This window comes from Diplotaxodon limnothrissa, linkage group LG7 (assembly GCF_057381915.1).
Source record: "Diplotaxodon limnothrissa isolate DT_005_m linkage group LG7, D_limnothrissa_male_GT1.1, whole genome shotgun sequence".
NCBI classification, from domain to species: domain Eukaryota; kingdom Metazoa; phylum Chordata; class Actinopteri; order Cichliformes; family Cichlidae; genus Diplotaxodon; species Diplotaxodon limnothrissa.
The window spans coordinates 24,091,316-24,114,836 of NC_140602.1; the positions used below are offsets into that span (position 1 = coordinate 24,091,316).

The 23,521-nt window shown below is 39.3% G+C and overlaps 2 protein-coding genes across 4 annotated transcripts in view; both read right to left on the bottom strand.

The window, feature by feature from the left end:
• kif21a (kinesin family member 21A) overlaps positions 1 to 12,240 on the bottom strand; it is a 57,261-nt gene extending 45,021 nt beyond the window's left edge. For all 3 annotated transcript variants that reach the window (XM_085359465.1, XM_085359464.1, XM_085359463.1), the window contains exon 1: positions 11,885 to 12,240. In XM_085359465.1, the coding sequence (XP_085215591.1) occupies positions 11,885 to 11,928 (44 nt within the window). In that variant the 5' untranslated portion in view covers positions 11,929 to 12,240. The remainder of the gene's footprint in view (positions 1 to 11,884) is intronic.
• Positions 12,241 to 15,499: 3,259 nt separating this feature from the next.
• Positions 15,500 to 23,230, bottom strand: LOC146628320 (proton myo-inositol cotransporter-like). The gene is made up of 11 exons (XM_085357742.1): positions 22,956 to 23,230; positions 22,262 to 22,731; positions 21,879 to 22,038; positions 21,507 to 21,715; positions 21,302 to 21,410; positions 21,013 to 21,176; positions 20,534 to 20,648; positions 20,041 to 20,166; positions 18,597 to 18,715; positions 17,743 to 17,895; positions 15,500 to 16,572 (listed from the first exon to the last, which is right to left on the bottom strand). Exons 2-11 carry the CDS (start codon positions 22,701 to 22,703, stop codon positions 16,346 to 16,348), a joined length of 1,824 nt encoding a protein of 607 aa, XP_085213868.1. The 5' UTR covers positions 22,704 to 22,731; positions 22,956 to 23,230; the 3' UTR covers positions 15,500 to 16,345.
• Positions 23,231 to 23,521: the final 291 nt, after the last annotated feature.

The following is a 23,521-nucleotide window of genomic DNA, read 5'->3' on the forward strand; positions in this document are numbered from 1 at the left end:
TCCTCCACCATGTTTCCAAAGTCATACCCACACACACTATACAGACATACTATAAAAAAGGCCCAACTATTTCCAATACAATCCACTGTGATGTAGTTCAAACAGGTAAAGTACTACCAGGTTTATCTTAGTACCATGTGCTTCACTGATACTTGCACACATAAAAAAATATTTACAAACTCTACATAAATGTATTCTTATACAGACCCGTTACATATCAGTCAGAGCAAATGAACATTCAATATAACAATTTGAAACAAGTTTTTCACACCTCTACGTACATCTTTTCTAGATTCAGTTTAAGTACTAATAGCTTTGGTAATCAGTAAAACACATTTCTCAATTTAGGAAAGGAAGGAATTTTTACAGATAAATGAAACTTGCCATCACAATAAAATCAGGCATAAGAAACACTTACAGAAGAAAGATTAAATCACAATGTAAGACAATTTTAACAAACACCAAACGCTTAGTATCTGAGCTTTTGATCTCTTCTAATGAAAACAAATTAGTTTCTTCATTTCAATATTTGGTTATTTAGGATCACAGATCTATTCAAAGAGAAGAAAGAGATGCTAATATGCGCACATCTCAATATTTGTTTGATACTGAAATGATCATATGAATTCCAATAAAGAGTAAGTGCACATCCAACTTTTTTCACATTGTTTATTTAGAGGTAGGGCTGCACAAACCCTAAAGGAAGGGCAAGGTTCTCACAACCCGTGGAAAAGCCCTTAATTTTTTCCTAATCACTTCAACATAAACAAAGCTTATTTTGGCAACAGACTTCTCACCTCATGGTGCAACTTAATCCTGGAACAGGTAAAAGAGACTGGGCATGAGAATGATCACACCCCAGCTTCCAGCTTCACAAATCTTTTGCACAAATGCTAAAAACTTTAATAAAAAGATAGAATTGGATTGATTCTGGACTGAAATTATAGATAAATGCACAAACATACACAAACAATGCTTTTGATACCAACTGCTGCAAATGCCATCTTAGGACTATGAGGAATAAAAAATATAAAGCTCTTTGCCATAGTGATTCACAAAACATACAACTGATCTAATTTTGAAATGTTTACGATATTTATAATGAAGCTGCTGGCTTGTGTTGATACACTTTTAAGCATGCTGTAAAGCAAGAAAAAACAAATTCACCACATACTTTGCACAAGGTCAGCACTTGCAAAAACAAGGCACACGCCCATGCCTCTGTCGGGGCACATTGACTGGTTTACAGTCTGCGTGACGTGTGAAATCTGACCTTGCCCTGCTCCCAATTTTCCTTTATTATCATGATTCCTCTAATAAGGTTTTGGATATGTGTTGATATCCCACTCATTTTTCAGAAACCGTGCTTATGAAAACAAATGAGGGCATGCCAAATCCCTGTGGCATGCTGATAACAACTTTGCTGCTTCCTGCAGGTCAAGGGTCAGACAGCAGACTGCCCCATCGTAACCAGAGGGAAAGGTTAGGAAACAGAAGGCCTCAGCTAGGGAATTGCAATGGTTAAATATATTGTAAAGTAATTTAACTCTCAGTTCCATCTAACAACCTTTAGACTAATTTCAGTGAATTTCCAGCAAATTTTAGCCAAAGTTAGCCAAAGATTATGGAGAATTATGTTATACACATCACCGGCATCTAGCATAACACAGATTTTCCAAAAACTAATCACTGGTCCAAGGGCCAAGGCACAAAATCTTCAGTCACCTCTCCTCTCTGCTGATACTTTTGAATTGCTCCATTCACACCTACCACGACAGATCTTACTGAAGTGCAAAATGTGTCAAACTATATGTGGTGAGAGCATAGCCAGAGAAATGTTCCCTTTTAATTACTGCTTTAATTAAAAAAAAAAATGATGGCACAGGAGTAATTTTAAAGCCTCTTCTTCTAATCTGGTTGTCAGGCTTTATTTGTAGATATTCCGGTGTTGCTTTGAATGAGTCATCCTTTTCAGGACTGGAAACACTGACACAACAGACATGCTGAATCTAATACGAGGTGTCTAATTCAATGTGGATCATCACACACAGCAAATAAACTCTGACATCATTAATGTGGGTCTGGTTAAGTAATGACCGCAAACATCTCATAACAGATTCTAAAAAAGATAACTTACAATCAGAAGAGGAAATTACGCTAATTAAATATTAAATATGGAATCTAAGGTCCATGCTCCAGAATCCGGGCCCATGTTATTGTTGCCATTGTTTGTACTGACAACATATCAGCATACAGGGAAAGCAGACAAGGATTCTACACATCACATTATTTTAATACGAGTCTGTTAAAACAGGTTTAAACACACAATAATTTTTTTGTATTTTTTGTTAAACAAAAACTTGTGATTAAAAATGTTTTACCCCCCCCAAAAAAAAAATCTAAAAATTTTAAACTCAAACATTGAAATGAATGCTACACATGAATTAGAGCCACATAAATTTAAAAAAACAAAACAATTATCACTGCACTCATAATTATGTCAAATATATTAAATGTGTTTCAACAGGAAAATAACAAAAGCATGTACTTTACACTTGTTTTTACTTCACTACAAACATTTTAAATATCTTCAAAAATAAATAAAAACAAAATGAATATTTAAAAAATACAATATAATTCACTCAAAAGTAAAAACTGCCCAGAGAGTAAGCTAACTTGGTGAAAGTTTGTGCTCACAAAGTGCTTGTTTTTTAATGCATGCGTTTTCTGCCCAGTGTTTGCCCCCTTTTTTTATTAATGTGGCTGCAGGTCTATTTCTTTGTTTTCCTATATGCAACTTCCCAAACAACAACAAATAAATATTGCAGACATTGTTAAAAGCGTTTATGAAAACTGCTTTGTCTTTTTTGCAGTGCATAGAAGAAAAACAAAAGATATGATTTCGTCCAATTAACCAACAAAATAAGGAGAAAATGTACCCTGAGATAGCACACTCCTCTGTGATAGAGGCAGAGTTAGGCCTAGACTGCAGTGTCACTGAACCATGTGTTGTTGACATAGGAATCTCATTTCTGTGTCAAACATGGGTCAGCGACACAAAGGCTAGCCCTAAAAACTGTGTGTGTTACAGCCAGCCACCATCTGCAGTTTTCAGGCCAGATAGAAGATAACAGGTTAGGTAAACACACCATTCAATACAGAGTGGAAGGCACTTTGACTCTGCACTTAACTATTTACAGCTCTCAAATACAAGACTTTATTTCACAGTGGGTGACCAATCAACACAGAAAGATTTAACAAAGGCATTGTCCACGTTTAGTGTTTAAATCTGCAGCAAAAAAAAGTGAAAGACTAACACCTCATGAATATGCAGATTGAGTCAAACAGCTGCCATATGATGCCAGCAGGTGGTGGAACTTCATTTGCACTTTGGTGCCTTCAGCAGGATTTAATCCAAGGCTGCACTTTAGGTGCAAGACATCTAAACACAGGAGGGGTGTTTGACAAGCAAAGAAGCTGTTTTATTGTTCAAGTAACTGCCTGCTACTCCTCATCCAAATTGAAGATGTGATGCAGAGGTGAGCCACTACTCCTCCAGCAATTAGATATCATAACAGCTAGAATTTCAGTTTTTCAGTTTTTTGTTTTGCATTTTCATCTGCTGATGCATTTTTTTGCGATTAATCAGATAGGATAGGGTAAGGGTACATAATGACATCCTCAAAGGATTTAATGAAAATGTATAAAGCTAACGGTTATTTTTCAACAAATACTCATTCGAGTATCATGTATTTTGCTTCAAAGGCAACTATTTGTGGTATGTACTGGCATAGCTGATGACAGTTTGTTATCAAAATTGCTTCCAGCGAAAATAAAGACTATCCAATCCAAAGCTGAACAACGATTGATAATGTACCTTTGGACCATTGCAACACCCTCATTCCTTTCTTTTTCAGCGATTCTGTTATAGATTTGCTGTGTGTAGGATCACTGTCCTGTTGCATGAGCCAATTCTCATCAATAACTGTCAGTAGTTATAGGTATAAAGCAGAGTTCAGAGACTAAGTGTCCATGTCTAGTGGCTCCAAAACGAGACCAAATTACCACTCCTTCACCACAGACGGTATGAGGTCTTTGATAAGCTAATATGTGTCATGTTTGGCTTTCACCAAATGTGGTATTGTACGTTAAGGGCAAATAACCCTATCTTCAGTTGCAGTGTTGTAACCAAAGATAACACTGCGACCCAAATTCAATGCCATCACATTACTGTGGTGGAATACACAAACCTCACTTTGGTTTAGGTTAAAAAAAAAACTAAAAAAAAAAAACACCCCTGCTAAGCTGACATGTAAAGTGAAGTAAAACTGAAAATCACCATCCTTAATGTCTCTCTAACTATAATATTAAAACATGCGTCACACTTTTTAGATTAGAGAAAAAACAAACAAACATGAAGTGCCAGATGAATGGATTCCAGTGCTAACATAGTCATGGGTCCCTAACGTGGTGACTGCAAACTAAACATGCATCTTCCATATCAGCACAGCAACATCTATACATTTCAACATAACCTTAAAACAAAATCTGATTCACAAATAAAAACAGATCACTTCATAGAAAAAACATCTGTCCCCATTAACTATAGAGAGTCTCTTGACATAAATAAGGTGGCAGCTTGCTATGCAAACAGAGCTATTTGTGACTGTCTGAGTCCTATTTGTGATTATGCAGGCAGTTGGATGATAGAAGTTAAGTTACATCCACATCCTATTTGTGGCTTCTGTTCTACATTTAGACTTCATTCATTTTTGGCTGAGTCCTTAACTGGACAGATCTGTACAGTGAACAGGAAAAGGCATACATATCAAGCAGTGGTACACTGCTGGTAAAATTAAAGGACTGGGAAAGAAAACTACCTAGGGGGGAAAAAAAGGAGCAATGCAAAGTGCGCCAGAGCAAGACAGTGCCAACAACTGAGCCAATAACATTTTTCTAAGGGTGTGGTTTGCATGTAAGCTACTCTATGATTACATCCAATTTATTCTGTGTAACCATCTAATTTTTATGCTGTATAATGGAGGAGGAGAAGGAGAATTTGGGAAATCCGGTTCTTGTTTAAAAAAAAAACCAAAAAAAAAAAACCATGTTGACATGTGGTGCATGCAGACTGCACAGCACAAGGCTCTTTGCATCGGTGCAGATGCATCTGGCAGAAATGTGCTGACTCCTGAGGTTGTGATATAGATAACTGAGGTCTTCCAGGAGTGCTGCGGCCAGTCAGGAATCTATTTTGAGGCAAGTTGAGCTTAAGTGTAGGCTATGCTTAGCATAGCCTTGGAATGGAAGAGCCTTCTGTCTAGAAGGAGGTCATGATGGCCAAACACTGGAAGTGTTATCTGGGCTACACTCAAATTAGTGTGATACAGGGCAGTCCGTCACCACGACAAAGTCAGTTACTAAAGATAATTTGACTTCCTGATATTGTGGTCCTGCTGCAGTGAGCATGTAAGGCCTGCTGTGGAACTTTTCCTAACAAATACATAGAGCTATGTATTTTAAGTAAAATGTGCCTTAAAATCTAATTCTATGTCTTCAAACTGCTCGTTTCTCCAACCAAAATCCTAAGATATTCAATTTACAAACTTACAATACAAAACATTTACTGACATTTGTGAAGCTAAAATACTCAAATAGTTTTTTGACACAGCATACCAAATATATCACTTCTAGTTTGGAACTTGCAGAAGGCATTTTGTCATTATTTTTTGACATTGTAGATACTAACCAAGGACTATAATCTTAGTGAAGTGCAGCACTTTTAACAGTCTGTTATCACAGCACTTTATCACACAGGATTAAGTGCTTTGTGATAACCTAAATGGCACCACTATAAAGTCATGCAGGCTGTCAGCTCGAGTAATTTTTATACAGTAAGATCATGAAGTACAAATGATGAAGGTCACTTATGTTACATGATAATGAATTGAGTCTATCCAAAGCTTGCCTCTGTCTCTTGTTGGGATCACATACCTCTTCCCATCTAATGCTGCAGGCCAAGTAGGTGTTATTCATAGCGTAACTTGGCCAGTATTTACACATTTTGGCTACTGCTTAAAAAGACAAGAGGCATGTGCAGAGATGTAATACAGTCCTATGAAAGCCTCCATCAAGCCCTTTCTTTAATAAAAGCATTTAAATAGAATGACAATGAAAAAGTGTGCGGAATCCACACAAGGCAAAAGAAGAACTCTTTGATCTAGACAGAGCCAAAAAAGTAAACCAGGTCCTCCAGACGGATATTAATCTCCTACAGTTGTTAATCTCAGCAATAAACACTATTCTTCCCTTGTTTGTGGAATACTGTGTAAATAACAAATTGAATCACATCACTGTACCAAGAAATACTGTTTTCTATGACATGTGCCTGTTGTAAATGTTACTGACATTTTGTGTTTTGTTAAATCAAGTAATATGAAAAGGTTCTTGCTGTATTCCGTTTTCAGTTGAAAGTCAGAAATCCCGAGTTCTGAGTCGGAATCTTCCACTGGAATGCCTCCTCAACTCAGATTACCCACCAGACCCCAACTTCACATTCCAACATGGTAGCAGTGCACATAAACAATAGTAAAGCTTTAAATCTTGTAAGATGTAACACCACTATTGTGCATTTACTAATTACTAACCTATACACAGAGCACTGACCTGTGGATGTGCTGCAACTGTGTTTAAGTGAAGGGAAAAAGGTGATTGATGAATTTCTCCCTAGCAAGGTAGAAAACCTGTTTTGGGGGTATTAATACTGTTACTGCAACATGGTCACTTCAGGAGTGATGTCACTTGTATCTCCGACATCCAACTTCTGATGTAAACGGAGTGCAGCAAGAAGTGTGCATCAGGACTGCTTCATTCAGTGATACAGCTCAATATTCGGCTTGCAATGGTTATTCAGCAACAGTAAAATATTGAGGCAAACTTTCATTTTGCCACCATTCTCAGTTTCACAGTCTACTGAATAAGTTGTTTAGTAAAGTCATTTTTAACATTTTTGAAAATGAAAAAAACAACAACAACAACAACAAGACAAAAAAAATGGCCATGAATAAATATTTCCCTCACACTTCCCTGAAGCCTGAGGCAGTGGCTTCGAATTGCTTTCTCTTTCTGAGTCAGTCTATTAATGCACAAGACAAATATACTGCCACTTTAACTTAAAGTTAAGCTACTATTATAGTTATAGCAGAGGATCAATTCTAGTTTTATATGTATCACAGTTCATACCCTTTTATGATCTTACAAATGGGAGAAATGTAGGTGATACTTTTGGTTTAAAATTTTAATAAACACATTGTCAAACTGGTTTTTAATCATCTGCAGAATAAAATACATAAATTTAATTTCAAGATGAAATTAAAATGTTTGTACAGGCTCCCTCATAAATTTTAAAGTTCAATTTAAAGTTTTAGGTAATAGCTTTCAGAGCTCATCATGGTCAGATGGTTTCCTATTTTTTTTTACTTTTAAATCTGTACGTAATTACAGTGTCTCTGAGGTGAACTGATTAATGCTGTTCATAGAACCTCAGTCCAGGTTAGAGACGGAGGGAAATTGTGCTTTTGAGATTGTAGCTCAAAAGCTATAAAACTTCCATTGGACTTAAGATCTGTACTGATCACCCAGTCCCAGGGTTAACATTTGAAACTTAACCAGCAGTGATGGGTTAAAAAAAAAAAAAGTTACACTGGACAATTTACTAGAATGGGAGAAAAAAAGAACGCAGGTAAAGACCAACACACTCTTAAACCCACACACAGACACATCTAAACGACTGTGGGTCAACAGCTACATCCTGACAGACTCTCACAGTTCAGTGGATGTGAACAAAGCGCGAGGTCTGCAGAGGCTTTAAACTGAGGGGCTGTGTTTAGTTGGTGCTGCCATGGGCGACGAACACGAATCTAAATGTCCTGAGCGCCAACTGGTCCTCTGCCAGTAACCTACTGGCCCTGCCCTTGTTACAGTGTCCAAAAACCTGTTAAAACTTCACTCAAAAAATTCATGTCTTTGCACTTCAACTATAAACTTTTGGACAGATAAACCTTTAGCTTTTATGTAGCATACAAAAACATGAGTTGCTTTTAAACACAGAAAATAGGTATGTTAAGGTTAGCCAACTAATGCTTCAGCTAACTGTTTAACAACAGACACAAATTGATATTTTACATGTAGCTACATGCTTTTCCCCCTTTGTTGTTTTTTTTACAATTTTTCGACTGAGCCCTTTTCCCCCCCTCTCCGATGAAAGACACTAATCTCTATTTGCATTGTAAACCTCGGCTCACACAGCTTTTGTCAGCTGAGCTGAAGCCCATTCTGGTCAATAATATAAGATATCTGCTCTAATCGTGCAGCTCATTTTAACAAGATTGTTCCACCACAGTTAGTCCTGTCTCTACAGCTGGCTTGTGAGCCACAACCTGAGGCTTAGCCTTACCCACTTATACCAGTTGCTGCATGCCTACACTTGATTACATTAAAGCATGGCTGTAACTTAAGTCTTAAGAGGTTTAGGGACCCATTTAATTTCATTATCGTCATTGTTATGGCCTTCAGCTGAGCATCAGAGACAACAAGTCTTTACAGGGGAAATGAGGAGGTAAATTTCAAGGTGAGATGTGGCATGGCTTTTGATTTTGCAAGCTCCTCCACTTTATGTTATTAAGTGGTTAATGCACAAGCTAAGCTCTTACAGCAGATATAAACAAAGTCAAAGATACTTCTCTCTCACTTTGATCCCCAGTGCTAAGCTGTCAGCACATTAAAAACAATGATTCTGCTACATACACTAATAACAACCACAGCAGGCAGGTTCAGCAAGTCCTCACTGCAAGCCTTTCGGCCCCTCCCATCAATGCACACCTACCATTTAAAACAGACTGTTATGACATAATGGGCTGTTCAAATAAACCAGGTACAGTACAATTAATATAATGTAGTCAGGGAGGGATACGACTGTGCAACTGTTTCACAATACACCCTCTACTGCCACCATTTTTCTGCACGAGTAAACACTGACAAGCAAATGTTCTCGGCTTTGAGTTCCTTTGTAGAAGTCTGACAGAGCAAGATGGCCTTTTTTATATAAACATAAAGTTTTGGCCTTAAACTGTTAAATTACCTTAAGAAGTCCTTTTAGTCCTTAAAACCAACCCTGTATAAAACAGAACCATGAAAACTGTTGGTCTGCAAGATGAGTTCAGCTATTTTTCCATGATGTCTACATATGAGGCGTTTTTGTTGACACACACCTAACCAAATATCCATAGGCTTGTTGGGTTTAGCAGAGAGAAAAAACAAAAACGAAACCGTCATGCCCAATTTGAAGCATCTATGCACATGCATTTGTCACTAGAAAACCCATTACAGATGAAAACTGATCTTCAGTAAATCATCATTATGAGAAAGCTCAATTATGCTTTTCAGGGTACATTTACCAAATAACCAGTCTCACATATGGCAAACTGAAGTACAGTTTACTAAGATCAGAGCTGTAATTTTAGCTGGTGGAACCACAACACAAAACATTCACCTCTTCCTAAGTGAATGGTTGTCTACACTTTCACTGCAATTTGCATGCTCCTATAGCGACTCTCTCTGACAATGCAAATCATTTTAAAAATACACTTGCATCCAATTTGGACAGGCGTGCGTTTTACTTTCATATGAAACTGGCATATCATAATTCTGCTACCTTACACTCATGTATGAGGTGTGAATCAATATGAATTATTACATTAGACAGGTGATTTTTTGTAATCAGATACGTTGACTTCATGTGTACGCTAATAGGAGAAAGGGTTTTCTATTCTATGTAGACCCCCTCCATTTCATCTTGTGGGGTAATTTATTGTCATCATCAAAGTAGATTATGGTTCGGATAACAATTTGGCAAAAAAAACAGTCGCTACTTTATGATTTGTGATGGTGATAATTAACTGAAAGAGTGTAGGGTGAACAGAAGTTAACCAACTTGCAGAGAAGAATATTAAACACTCTTAAGAGGTAAAATAGTGTTCAGCGGAAAAAAGCTAATCAGATTTAAAAGAAATGCATTATTAAAATTGATTAATGATGACCATTACCTCCACTGACCTTTGACCTAACTGACGCGCACACAACTGACACCACAGTTCGTTCATTCCTAGATGCATATTTCCGGACTTTTGATTTCTTCAGGACTGTTTGGCTATTGCATCACACAGTCTCACAACGTATCACTGTATAACCATACTGTCATTATAGTGGTAGCATTATAGGAGCTGCTCCATTCCTAACCTTACATCCCTGCAAACATCAAAGGTAATCAAAACATTTCTAAAACTCTTAACAAAAACCCAAAGTGCCTGCAGCAAAACAACACTACAAATCACACCACAGAATCGAGACAAACAGCAAAACTTTACAGTAAGGCAGCGCAGGGCCATTATATTACTTAGTGCAACCAACTGTGCAGCCCCAGAGGGACAAACAGGAAAGCCCCAGCAGAGTAGACTCCAGGTGGGGAGAGACAACTGACCGCATTACAGGCTCCACAGGGGAGAAGTGGCACTCGATCCACTTAGACTGGGACGGCAACATGCTGCTTGTTCTGGGAACTGTTTTGTAATTAACTGGGCAGGTCCAGGCAGTTGCCTGTTTTGCTTTCATCCTTCCATTAAAACCACTAAATGTCTATCTTTGCAAAGGCAAATTTTTCAGGAGTTATTTGGCAACAAATAACAGGCGGTACAAAACAGAACATCTCCAGAATCACTAGTTTCTGTTGGAAAATGTCCTACCATAAAAACTGTGTTCGAAACCAACACTTGAGACCAATTCAACCCCTGTTTTACATGGAGTAGCAACAGCATAAAATAAATTATTCCCCTCATAAATGGGATACTGGGGAATGGTATCCGGAAGCTCAGCACAAACATAATCATCACAAATAATGACGAGGCACTTGTGTGTCTTTAAGGTTGAACAAGGAACACAGGCGAGCAGCTGAATATGAGGATACCAAAAAAAAAAAGAAAAAACAGATATGAGAAACTATACTGCCATTATGAGTCATTTTTATAATTACTATGGATACGGACAGACTGGAGGGGAGAGAAAGAGATTGGTTTCCCCATTATGTCACTGTCAGTGCCACTTCACCATCTGGGTGTGAGCGGCCTTCTTCAGCATGAATACAGCCGCCCACATCAAGTGCATGAAATTAGAGGTAAAGCAGCCTGTCCGTTTGGTGAATTGATTGGAACAGTACTGAATCGCTGAGAGCCGTGACTGAGCTGTCCACTGAATGTCTACAAACAAAGAGCAGGCTTGACAGCGTTATAGGCCCACTGCCCTTTTCCTTGGAACCTGACTGTCAGTGAAGCTCTTCTTTCATCGATCCACTGTCTCTGGAGGAGGCTTTGATGAGACGCCAGACCGTTGGACGAAGACAGGCCGACTGGCTCTCTCCCACCTTCTCCATCTGTTTCCTTTTCTATGATAGAGAGAGCCGCTGCAAAAAGATATCGTCACTCCTCCCAGCATGCACGCTACAGAGGATGGCCCGTGAATGTGTGCGCGCGTGCGCGTACCTGTGCAATGGGCGTGATGCTCTATGTTTGTGAGCCCCCAACACAAAACCTGCTCATTCAAACTGAGGTGAGAAACAATTGCGCCGCAAACATGTCCTGAAAGCCGGTAACAGCAACGTCACGACGCGGAATATTTTCCAGGTCAAAGAGTGTTTGGCGAACACAAGATGATGCTGATGACCTGCAGGTGTTTGCGAGGCCCGCTGCACTGACTGACAGGTGGCACCGGGCAATTAATGTTGCTACGCATTTGGGAGTTAATGGAAACATTTAAATAGTCTTTAGCGCCTTACCTCAATGCCACACGGACAGAGCTTTCATCCTGTCCCGTTGTCATGATTCCTTATGCAACAGCAGGTAGAAGAAAAAATAATAATAATAGTGCGGATTTATCTGCGTTGGCTACTAGCCCCGGCAAAAAAAAGGAGTGCGCACTATACTCCCGCTGGCGAGCGGATCACCTCGACTTCAGCGCCGCCATTAAAAAATAAAACCCACAACAACCTATCTTAACGGTGTTTAAACCATGATATCGGGGAAGAGCCGCGGTGGTGTGCCCGCGTGCTGCGTCTACGTACGCTGCATCTCTGCGCAACTTGGCCCCGATGCTCCGACTCGAGCCCGTCTGCACACTGCCACTCCGGCTGCTGGTGAGCCAATGGCGCGCGCGTATGCGTTCATTGGTTCAAACACACTCGCACATGTGCGCGCGCCCCTCGGTGCCTCGCCTTTCCTCTCTCCGCTCCGTTTAGACACTGGGAGGGATCCGCAGTGCGTCAGCAAGCCACGCCCTCTCCGGGGAGTGAGGCGATAGTAAGAATCACTGTATTATTTTTCCCCCCAGTATATTGGAGGAGTACCAAAATCTGCATTTCCACATTAATAAAAAGCGCTCGTGACACAGTCCAGAATGAATCTGTAGCCCAAAATGTACATTTTCCAGACAGTTATCATCGTTTTATGATAGAAAATGTTGGGACAATATTAATTTAATTTTAAAACATTTTTTTTCTGTGCGTCTTAGAGAAATCACAGCACCATGAACCGCTTTACAGCATCAGCCATTTGGCTTTCAGGCATGAAGTCATGTCAGCAACGGCAGAGAATCTACCAGCAGCCTTCTGATAGCAGTAACCTTGGACTACCACAAGCTTCTTTTACACAAATGAAAGTTTCGATAGCTTAGCAGGTAGATAGTTGGACTTTCATGTGACTACAAGAGATGGGCAAACACGAGTCTCTATAAGAAATCCTAAATGACATCAGTACATATTTCGAATTCAATTTAATACCATATCAAAACGTTTGTTTTAAGCAATTTTACAATATCATTTAAATTACCAAATAAATAAATGGCAATATTCTATTGTTTATTATTTAATATACTCTGTAATCATCCCATTAAAAAAAAAAGCAATCATTTAGTTTACAGATAACAAATATATGAATCCATGTTCCCAGTAGCAATAAATATAAAAAAGTCACTAAAATTGCACTGGCAGATAATCTATTTTTTAAGCTCACATATAAAATAAAGGGTTTTTTGTTGTTTTTTTCTTTTGTTTTTCTTTTGCTCCCTGCTAACGTTCATCGCGACTATTTATTCTCTTTAGTTGTTTTTTACTGCCATCTTGTGGATTGGATAATCACAGTGCCACACGAAGGAACTGTAGGGGCCAACACTGCATTTATGTTTCTTAGAAAGAGTGGAACACATCTGGTCACAATGGAAATCAAATCCTACGACTGCACAGAAATAACTGACCTGATGTGTAATTTGCACCCCTTCTCTAATATAAACATAACCTGACGTCTACAGAGCCAAAACTGTGACTCAGCAAACCTTAAGACCAGGTCAGGATTCGATATCCCGTGGCTGCATTGTTAGATTTTGGATCATATGAAAGTCTTTTTTTTCATACATTTTTATTTTTTCTACAGTGTCAGATTGTTTACAAAAACTCATCCTAATGAATTTAATGCCACCTTCCAACCCCACAAACACCTGTAAAAGTATTATATAGTTACTCTATTACATATTTTATATTTATATATTTACAAGTTCTTTAATTGAAATAAACTTCCCATCTTATCTACAACATGTTCTAGTTTTTATCCCTTTCTCATGCCATAACGAAAAATTGTCTTTACCCGACCAAAATCTGGATTGTTCCAAATGTTTTAGTTTACCTGGGATAAGTGAAGACTTTTAACACAACCAATTAAATACAAAACATCCTGAATGTTCATCACCTGGTTTGCCACAAAACAGAAATGACCCAGTGACTACTGATTTTTTCCATCAACTCAACATTTACCAGCAGTTTCAAGATCAGGGTCTCCTTGTGACCAAAAACACCAAAACACCATCCCAACTTTGCATTAAGTATTTCACCTAAAAATGGGCTAGAAATCAACCACTGTTATTATGTTAAAAATCATATGTGATTCTCCTTTGCCAACATTAAAGTGGCCTGAGATTTAAAGCAGGAGTGCACACACACTTTAAGACTGTGGGTGCCGGTTTAGTTCACTGGGATGAGCAGGGGACCATATGACATAATGCAACGTGTACACTAATGTCAAATGGACTCTGAACAGTTCAAAGATCACTCACAACAGTAATAAAAACTATAAACTATATAAAACCGTACAAGAAACACATAAAAAGACCAAAGCTGCCTTTCCCCACTCTCCCAAATTACACAGAGCACATTCATGTGGACATGGACAGTCAGAAGGATCTTTTATATTATTAGCTTTAACTATGTAGGTCCTCTAGAGTAGGTAGGGGGCATCCCATGGTTTTCTGGGCCACCCTCGGGAGCGCCTTGTTTTGTGCCACTGTACAAGAGGAAAACCACACACAGAAGTAATATATTAAAATACTCTGTGGAGCAGCAGTAGGACACCAACAGCTTCTGGGAGATGTTCTTCCTCAGGATCTTTGGGAAAGTCTCTGTTATTCTTTGTTTCAGTGTTGTGAGCACTTCAACAATTTTTCATGCCGTCTTAGACTCTTAGAAATGATGTCATGTTACCATCTTCAATTACATTTGAGCAACACTCAAATGACCTTTTCACACAAAAACTGACTGACTTCACAGATCAGGCTCTTTTGACAAGTTTATTTATCAAATATGACATTGGTGAAAAGAAAAGAAAACACACATATATTGTAACTTTGCAAACAGTTAACTTTTCATATACAAAATGCTGATCCATTTATCCATAAAATTCATTTATGGCCTTTTAACCTGAAATGCTTTCCCCTCGAAGCTGTCAAGACAATCAGCTCTGTTCACCTGAGGAAAAACTCTGTCTCATATAAAGGTGGTAGTGTCATGAGTCTATTCTTTTCCCCCAGCACAAGAGGGAAATCCATTCATTTCAAACAAAAGCAGAATGGACCTGTAACTACAGATCACGTAGTTTTAGGTATCAAGCACTTTCATGTTTCCATGTGGAGGTTTTGTACAATTTCCAAATACATCTTAGCCTGTGCTTGATGTACAAAAAAAAATAAAAATAAGGCCGCATGAAAAATATTTAATGAAAAATCAATATTTGTAAATGCCAGCAGTGCCAATAAAGCAAACTGGTACTTATCAAAGTATCCCAGTGTAAAAAGGACATTCTGTACAAAAGCCCTCTGTGGGACGTTGTTCTTGGTCACCATTATCTCAGCTGCAACAACAAAGATATGAAATTGAACATTTTGAACATCAAAAAGGCATTTTTCTTTGTACAGTAACATAACATCAAAGTTTGTAGCACTTTAATACCTCGATGCATTACTTACAGTTATATAGGCTATGGCACTGTCTGACTCCACGGCTCCATAGTTTGCTTGGCTGAATTCCAAATCATGCTAAAAAAACAACAACTTGCTATAGCAATCTGGCACGTAGGAAACATTTTATTTATCACTTAATTTTATTATTTATTGAAAAAATAAAAGACTTTAAAGTGCAAACTCACCCACTTTCTAGTTGACAACAGAAACACGTGATTAGTATTTTTGACACCAGCTTTGATTGGAGGACTAACCCCATGTTAATGATTTCGAAAAGATGTGCAAACGTCCAAGTATGGCAGAAATCAGTGAAAGCAGTTTCACAGATCTTCAAATTCTCAAATCCTTATCATTTCACCACAATCAGATTTCTGCCCGTATCTCGTTTTTGTAGTTTATAAAAGATGGATGGTCAGACGGAAATCACGCAACTTAATGGAATTAAATATGTGAGGGTAAACGATGAGTCAGCAACCAACTGTGTGGTTAAAACAACAACAACAAAAGGCTTGTTTCTAAAAGGTTTCTCAACAAGAAAATGGAAATATTTCACTCATTTTCATTGTGGTCTGATCAGTTTGTAAAACAAGGATTTTCTGATCCCAGCAACACTGTCACAGATTAACTGTGCCCACAGCAATACTGCGTAGACACCAGTCAGTATTCCCTTTTTATTAGTGCATAAATGACGATGAGAAATAAGGAGGATATTCAAAAGTAAGAAATGCAAAGCAACACGATTTCCAGGTGAGATAAAGGCAGAACTAAAAAGAAATTTGAAAAAGTTGCTTAAATGAAAGAAAGCACCAGTTAAAGTCAACCCCAGGGGAGCTCTAGCCTGCGTTTGGTCCCATTCGATCACACCCACCAGAGGGAACCGTGAATACCTTTTCCTCCCCGCAAGAGCAGCCATCCCAGGAAAACCAAAGGACAGAGTGGAAAGCGAAATCATCCCAGTCTACTCTACATCTGAGGCGTCGTTGTCAGAGGGGAGGTAGTTGCTGCCTTTTACCCGGATGTATTGGACATGACGATTGCTGTTGGGTGAAGGCTCTCCACAGGAGCAGAGCTGACCTGCGAACAGGTTCTCAATCTCTTCCAGCTGTAGGCCCTTTGTCTCTGGGAGGCAGCCCAGTACAAAGATGAGACCCAGCATGGCCAGGCCCGTGTACAAGAAGAACGCACCTGGAATACAGGGATTTTGGGAATTAGGCTCAAAACTATGAAGTTCTTGGCTGTAAATTAAACTTGATAAAGTTGTGTGAATTGTTTATTTAAATATTTAAATAGGAAAAAACACCTAATAAACAAATTCAATTCCTCTAAATAACCTTAAAATAACCTTAAAAAGCTATGCACACTGCTCAGAAAACTTAAACACAGCATCAAGTTAAGCTTGCAGGATATTGATGTGGTCAGTTAAGTAGCAGAGGGGGTTATTCATCAGTTTCAGCTTCTTTGGGGTTAATAAAATTAACATCAGGTGCACTAGAGGGGCAACAATGAGACTACCCCCAAAACAGGAATGGTTTTACAAGTAGAGACCACTGACATTTTCCCTCCTCATCTTTTCTGACTGTTTTTTCACTTGTTTTGCATTTGGCCAGGGTCAGCATCACTACTGGCAGCATGAGATCATATCTGAACCCTATAGAGGTTGCAAGAGGTAGTCTAGCTCCTCTAGGATGGCAAATCAATACGTGTTAATGCGGAAGGTTTGCTGTGTCTCACAGCAGTCTCGAGAGCACAGAGGAGATTCCAGGAGTCAGGCAGTTACTCTAAAAGAGCTGGACAAGGCTGAGAAGGTCCTTCAGTAGGACCCATCAGCAGGACCACTATTTGTTCCTGGCGGGATGGAAACTGCCAGAGCTACAAAATGACCACCAGCCAATCACTGGTGTAAATGTCTGACCAAACAACCAGAAACAGACCTTATGAGGGTGGCCTGAAGGCCCAATGTCCTCTAGTGGGCGCTGTGCTCACTGTCTGGTACCATGGAGTCTAAGGCTACTTTCACACTGCAGGCGAAATAGCTGGAATGAAGATCGGGAAAATGGACCAGGCTGCCGCATCATTTTTTTCACTTTTTCAGGAGGTGTCTTTGAATAATTTTCATTTCCATCAAACAACTCGGGATGCTTACGTTCCAAACACATTACCCAGTCCATATCATTTTTTCCTTGGAGGTCTGATCCTTTAACTTTTTTTAAAGAAGTATTTAACCCAATTAACCACAACTCAACCAGCAATAAAAATGTCTGTCCCTTTCTTTTTTTTGCCAAGTTTTATACTTTTAGCGTTTCCAGTTACTTAATACCCTAAAACACTTTAGCTGCTATCTTAATGCAGTCTTACCATAATAAGTAAGAAACTCTGCAACATGGAGAAACGTCAGAGACACCAAGACATTGAAGATCCAGTTCACTCCAGCTGAACAGGCGTTGCCAGTACTGCGCGCCCAAAGTGGGTAGATCTCAGAGTTCACTGTCCAAGGCATGGGGCCCATACCTGTAACGTGTATTGTATGCATTATTTTATCACATTAGACATGTGTCAACGACATATTAGCTGTTGGTTAGCCTTCATGATTAGGATAACACTGATAACATTCAAAGAGGTTGAGTATGAAGAAGCATTTTCCTACATCTTGAAAATTTGTTCTATTTCCATAACTCGTTTCTTAGTGTCACATTACAACGCATTAAAAAGTGATGATTTTGTTTTCGAATTTGCAAATGTTTGAATAGACATGATTTGGTATAAAAGATGGACCCAGACTGTTTGAAAAGTGATGCTAAGGTGGAAGCGCCTTTTATAAGGAAGGAATTTATAAGGCAACTTTTAAATGAGATCATGTGTTTTCAGAAAAGTCATTTTCAGATGGGGCGACTCATCGGTAGATGGTTTATTATTCGAACGACAGGCTGTTCATCACAAGTTTTCAGCCAATAAGACAGCAATGCAACAGTCAGGCCTAGTGCTCACTCCTCAGCTTTATAATGCCACTTCACTGACTGTCACGCAATAGCCATATCCATCATTTATACTGTCCAAGTTACCTCACAGTCAAACTAAATTAGGGGAATAGACTCAGCACGTTTAGGTTCAGCTGCAATAAGATGGGGATGGCTATGAACTGAGAAATAATAATTTAAATAACAAAATAAAAACAAATACAAAAAAAAAACAAGAAGAAATTAATTTTAAACCTGGAGCAAAGAACGCAAGGTAGAGGATGAGGCCAAAAAGAACAATCCAGGAGTAAGACGAAGGACAGTAGTTGTACGCCCAAATTGGATTGTCGCTTGCTTCTGTTCCACTGGAACACCTGGATTAAAAACAAAAATAATAATAATAAAAAACAGAAACCATATTGTACTTGAACAAATAGACTCAAGGACAGCTTTTACAACAGGGCAATAGCCCTGATCAATGTAAATAGCTGACCTGACTGGATACCTCCCTGGACTTTTTAGGGGGAGGTAACAATGTTTAAAACGATAACAATAATATTTATATTTATAACAAGGTGCAATAATAATTAATGTGCAATAATAACAGTGTGCAATACACATACACTTATTCTTCTTTTTTATACTAAGTTAATATACTGTGTTGTGTTGTTTGTTACGTTGTGATGTGTCATATCGTGTTGTGTTGTGTTATATGTAGTGCCGACGTAGGACAGTTTTTCCAATTTCCTTGTACTACTGTACTATGTATGACTGTGCAATGACAATAAAGAGTTATCTCATCTTATCTTATCTTATCTTACTTCATAAAGCCACCCTACTGTTTTACATTTAGATTTTATTTAATTAAACATAATGTTATCAAATGTTTTACTTACTTTATTTTCATTGCATTTAGATTTTTACTTATTTTGCTTCTTTGATTTACTAAATTTTGGGATTGAATACTTGTTTCATTTTCCTTTTATTGAGCTAATCATCTCAACTTTGGGGGTAAATAACACAGATTAGCTTAAAAGTATTTGAAAAACAATCTATTACAGTGCAGGTCATAGACAGCATTGTAATATTTCAAGCACTACTTTTAGTAGTATTTTAAAACTGGACCTTCAAATAATGTTCACAGACACATGAACTGAAGGTCAGGAAGAGACGTGCTCTCACACTCTCAGATACGCAACTCAAGCTTAAAACACACAACACATCACCACACCTATGACGTAACACTGGATCCTGTTAATGTGACACAGACAGGAAGCTATAAAACTCCACCCTTCTGTTCCTTCTAACAATTGTCTTACAACAAAGAGGATCATTCAAGTTAATAATGGAGAGTTTTATCTGCATCTGTTCTGTGTTTTGTTAACATTATATATGTAAAAGATGTCTGTTGATGGCATTGCAAGACATCCCTGTGGTTTTTTTGGTTTTTTACCTTGAAAATGATTGCATTAGTGAATAAGTTGAGATGATATTATGCAGGTTTTCCATGAGTTTGTTAGCACTATTATTTCACTACTTCTTTATGCACTTTTGATATCATCCATATTTCCATCCATCCACTTAGCAGTCATATCCAAGAAAGAAATCACTGGAACATCTTTTCGGACCTTTACATTTTTTGTGAGCTAATGCATACACCTTCCCTTTATACAAAAACAAAAGACCCCAAATATCTGACCTTCCCCAGGCTGCATGATCCGTGGATGACTGATTGACAGGAACACAGGAAGAGTCGTACACGTTGGTGCCATTTTCAAGGAAACAAAATCCACAATCTGGATCCAGCATGCAGCCTTCACAAGACCTGCAGGACAGAGATGAATGCAAAAGCTTTCACAAAAGACAGCACCAAATCTACTGAGCAGCAGAGATCAGGCCTTTAAAGATTAAGCAAATACAGCTATTGTTGGAGGTAGGAGGAAGAGTGAGGGGTTAAAAATCACCAGAGGATGCATACACGCACTCCAAGAATGAAAGTTAGCGAAATCATTGTCACAACAGTGAAGAAATACCAAGATAAGCATCACCACTGAGCCACAAAATACATAATACAACCAAATGTTGAACGACAACATAGTGTAAACTGACAGGAAGTCGAACTGCCTGCATGCTATGTTGCAATACAAAAACAAATAAAAATTAGTGCAGTGTGATTTTTTTTTTCTTCTTACCCATATGTCCTGCAGGTTGAGTTTTGGGGGTCTAATGGGTGGAGGGTTATAGGAGGAGAGTTCTGGGCAGATAACAAGAACCCAACTGCCAACAGAGCCAGACTCAGACCAGTTCCTGCATCGGAAACATAATGAGACAAACACACTGAGAAAGACGGCAGGGGTGTCTGCAGAAACAAGCAGTTCATTTTCATATACCTGAATAATATCATTGACCAAATATAATACTATTACCATAAAAACACATTAGTTTTACTTTAGAAGTCAGTCTGGTTGCAAAAGTCCCAGAGATGTTTACATGAAAATGACCCCAGTCCTGCCCACTGTAAACACTTTTGGCCTTAGCTACAGTAAGAACACATTTCTATATTTTTATTTTTGATTTGTGACAAATTGTGTTAAATTAACTTAACACAAACACCCCCCCAAACTTAAAAAAAAATGCATCTATCAATCAAGTAATCTCTATAATTACAAACCTAAAAGACTGCCCAGGGTCAGCTTCCTGCGACCCACTTTCTCAACAAGCCAGACTCCCAACAAGGTGAACACAAAGTTGGTAGCTGAAGTTGCTGCGGCCAACCATATTGCCTGTTTATCATCACGCACCCCAGCCATCTGCACAATGGTTGCACTGTAGTACCTAGGATACAGCACAGGACAGATTTACAGAAAACACACTTGCTCTGATGTAGCGCTTGAGGTTTTACAGCAATGGTTAGCATTGTCATGCGGTCTGAAACTGAACAAAACAAAAAGTCGGCCTACATGACGGTGTTTATCCCAGACAACTGCTGAAACATCTGGAGCCCACAACCAACGATGAGAGCCCTACGAGTCGGTGAGTGCCTGAGGATACGGAAAATAACAGGCCCACCTAAAAATAACCAGGAAAAAAAAAGAAAACACACAGTGTGATTAAGCACGCGCACATAACACCTGCTATGTTTCCCTTTTCCTAGACATCGTTTACCTCCATTTAAATCTTTCTCTTCTTCCTCAATGCTGGCTCTGATGGTGTCATACTCCTCATCAATGTTCTGGCCTCCTCTGATCTGGCTGAGAACCTGATGAGCCTCTAGGCTTCGGCCTTTTTGGAGGAGCCAACGGGGGCTCTCGGGCAGAAAAATAAAGCCGAAGAACTGCAGCACAGAAGGAAGGCAGGAAAGGCCCAACATGTACCTAAAGCATGGAGAAGATGCAGCTTCTTGGAATCTGAAAACTCTGGTGCCCTTATTGGCATTCACAGCAAAGATCCAAATAATGGTAAAAAAGGGATAAATCAAATTTAACCAAACTAAACTAAAGCCCTTAGCACAGGTGAGAGAGCATCAAAGCTGCGTACCTCCAGCCGTCTTGTCTCACGTAGCTGAAAGCCCCATCAATCACACTGGCAATGAACTGGCCACCAGTGATAAAAAGGGAATTGATAGTGACCAGCTGACCTCGCAGGTGAGGAGGGGAAACTTCTGCGATGTACACAGGAACAGTCATGGAAGCAATGCCTAAAGGCAAGGAGAGGAACAGTTTCATGCTAATGCACAACAGATGCATTCCCACAGACAATTCATATTACATCCTAACTCTGCCGTATAATTCAGAGCTCTGTGTCTGAATAAGGCAAATATTGAATAATGAGAGTCAAACAAAGGGTTCCTTATAAGGAGCAAAATTATAATGGTGACTTTACCTTGATACAAGCTGTAGTGTTAAATAAAAATAACTTACCTATGCCCAAACCAACTGTAATTCTGCCAACAAGGAGGACCACCTTGTCTGGGGCAAGACTCAAGATGATGCCACCGACAGTGAAGATAAAGCTGGCCACAAGGATACAGATCCTGCGGCCCAGCCACCCGTTCAGGTAGCCTCCACTCAGGGCAGAGAGCGCCGCAGCTCCCACAGTACTGGAAACCAGCAGCTCCTGCCACAGAGCATTCAGGTTCATCTCCTTCTTGAGGAGAATCATGGCTCCAGAAACCACTCCAGTGTCATACCCAAAGAGGAATCCCCCCAAGGCAGAGAAAAACGCCAACAAATAGACAAAAAGCGGCTTGGGGGCATCCCGGTCTGGGAGATTCTCATCCACATGCCTAGATGGAGGTCCTATGAGACTCCGCTCTCCATCGTCCCCGGCTTTCTGTCTCCTGCTGGCCATGAGGTTGCTCATGTGCTCCAAGCTGTACTCATCATAGCTGCTGGACATAGGAGAAACCAGAGGTTAAGCTAACCAGGGGTTGCAGGTCACCACTTTATTAAATCAGCCAGGTGAGATACTTCTGTGAGGAAGTGGCGGTGACGTGTACATGGATGCAGTCATGTCCCATTAAAGCAGATTACAAATCATAATCATTTTTTGTTGTTGTCGTTTTCCCCTCAACAAAATAATAGCAATATTTTCAGTGCAAGACGTTCAGCTAACCTCTAAGTTAAATTCCAAACCTTGGGTGTGTTTTTAGGTGTCCAGCTCGAAAAAGCAACAGGAAAGAAAGCACCACGTCGTGATTTTAGCAGCTATACTAGCTAACTTTGATGACGACATGTCGTGACTAATTCCTGTGGTTAACCGAGCGCCAGATTCTGCTGTGTCGCATATTTCGGAGTCGCGTCGTGGGAAAGCTGCTTAAACAGTGTAGGTTGATGACTTTAAGCTGACTTTAGATGTTTTGTTCACCACTGACAGCGCTACTGCTTTGCTCTGCGTGCAGCCATGTTTGTGCGTGAGGTCACGTGCCCACCCGGCTACAAAAACAATGTTGTTTCTTTTTTTTCAAACAGAGAGTTTACGATCTTCCTACAGCACCGTGCCAAACTCCATCCAAAATGTCATTTTTAACGAATTTGTGCTCAGCGGAGACTTTTGTGCACGTAAAACCAGAGTTGACAGCACATGTATTGTCTACTCGAAAATTCGGCAGAGATGTGAGTGAACAATTTTCATTCAGATCACTTTTCCCCATCTATTTTTCATTACTTTCATGAGTATTT

What these genes read in the sequence shown, in the direction of transcription:
- LOC146628320 (XM_085357742.1), bottom strand. Translation starts at nt 22,703, where the DNA reads ATGAGCAACCTCATGGCCAGCAGGAGACAGAAAGCCGGGGACGATGGA. An exon ending in TCAACCTGCAGGACATATGG is followed by an intron (nt 20,167 to 20,533) that starts GTAAGAAGAAAA and finishes TCTGTCCTGCAG; the next exon opens with GTCTTGTGAAGGCTGCATGC. An exon ending in GATCATGCAGCCTGGGGAAG is followed by an intron (nt 18,716 to 20,040) that starts GTCAGATATTTG and finishes TTTTTAATCCAG; the next exon opens with GTGTTCCAGTGGAACAGAAG.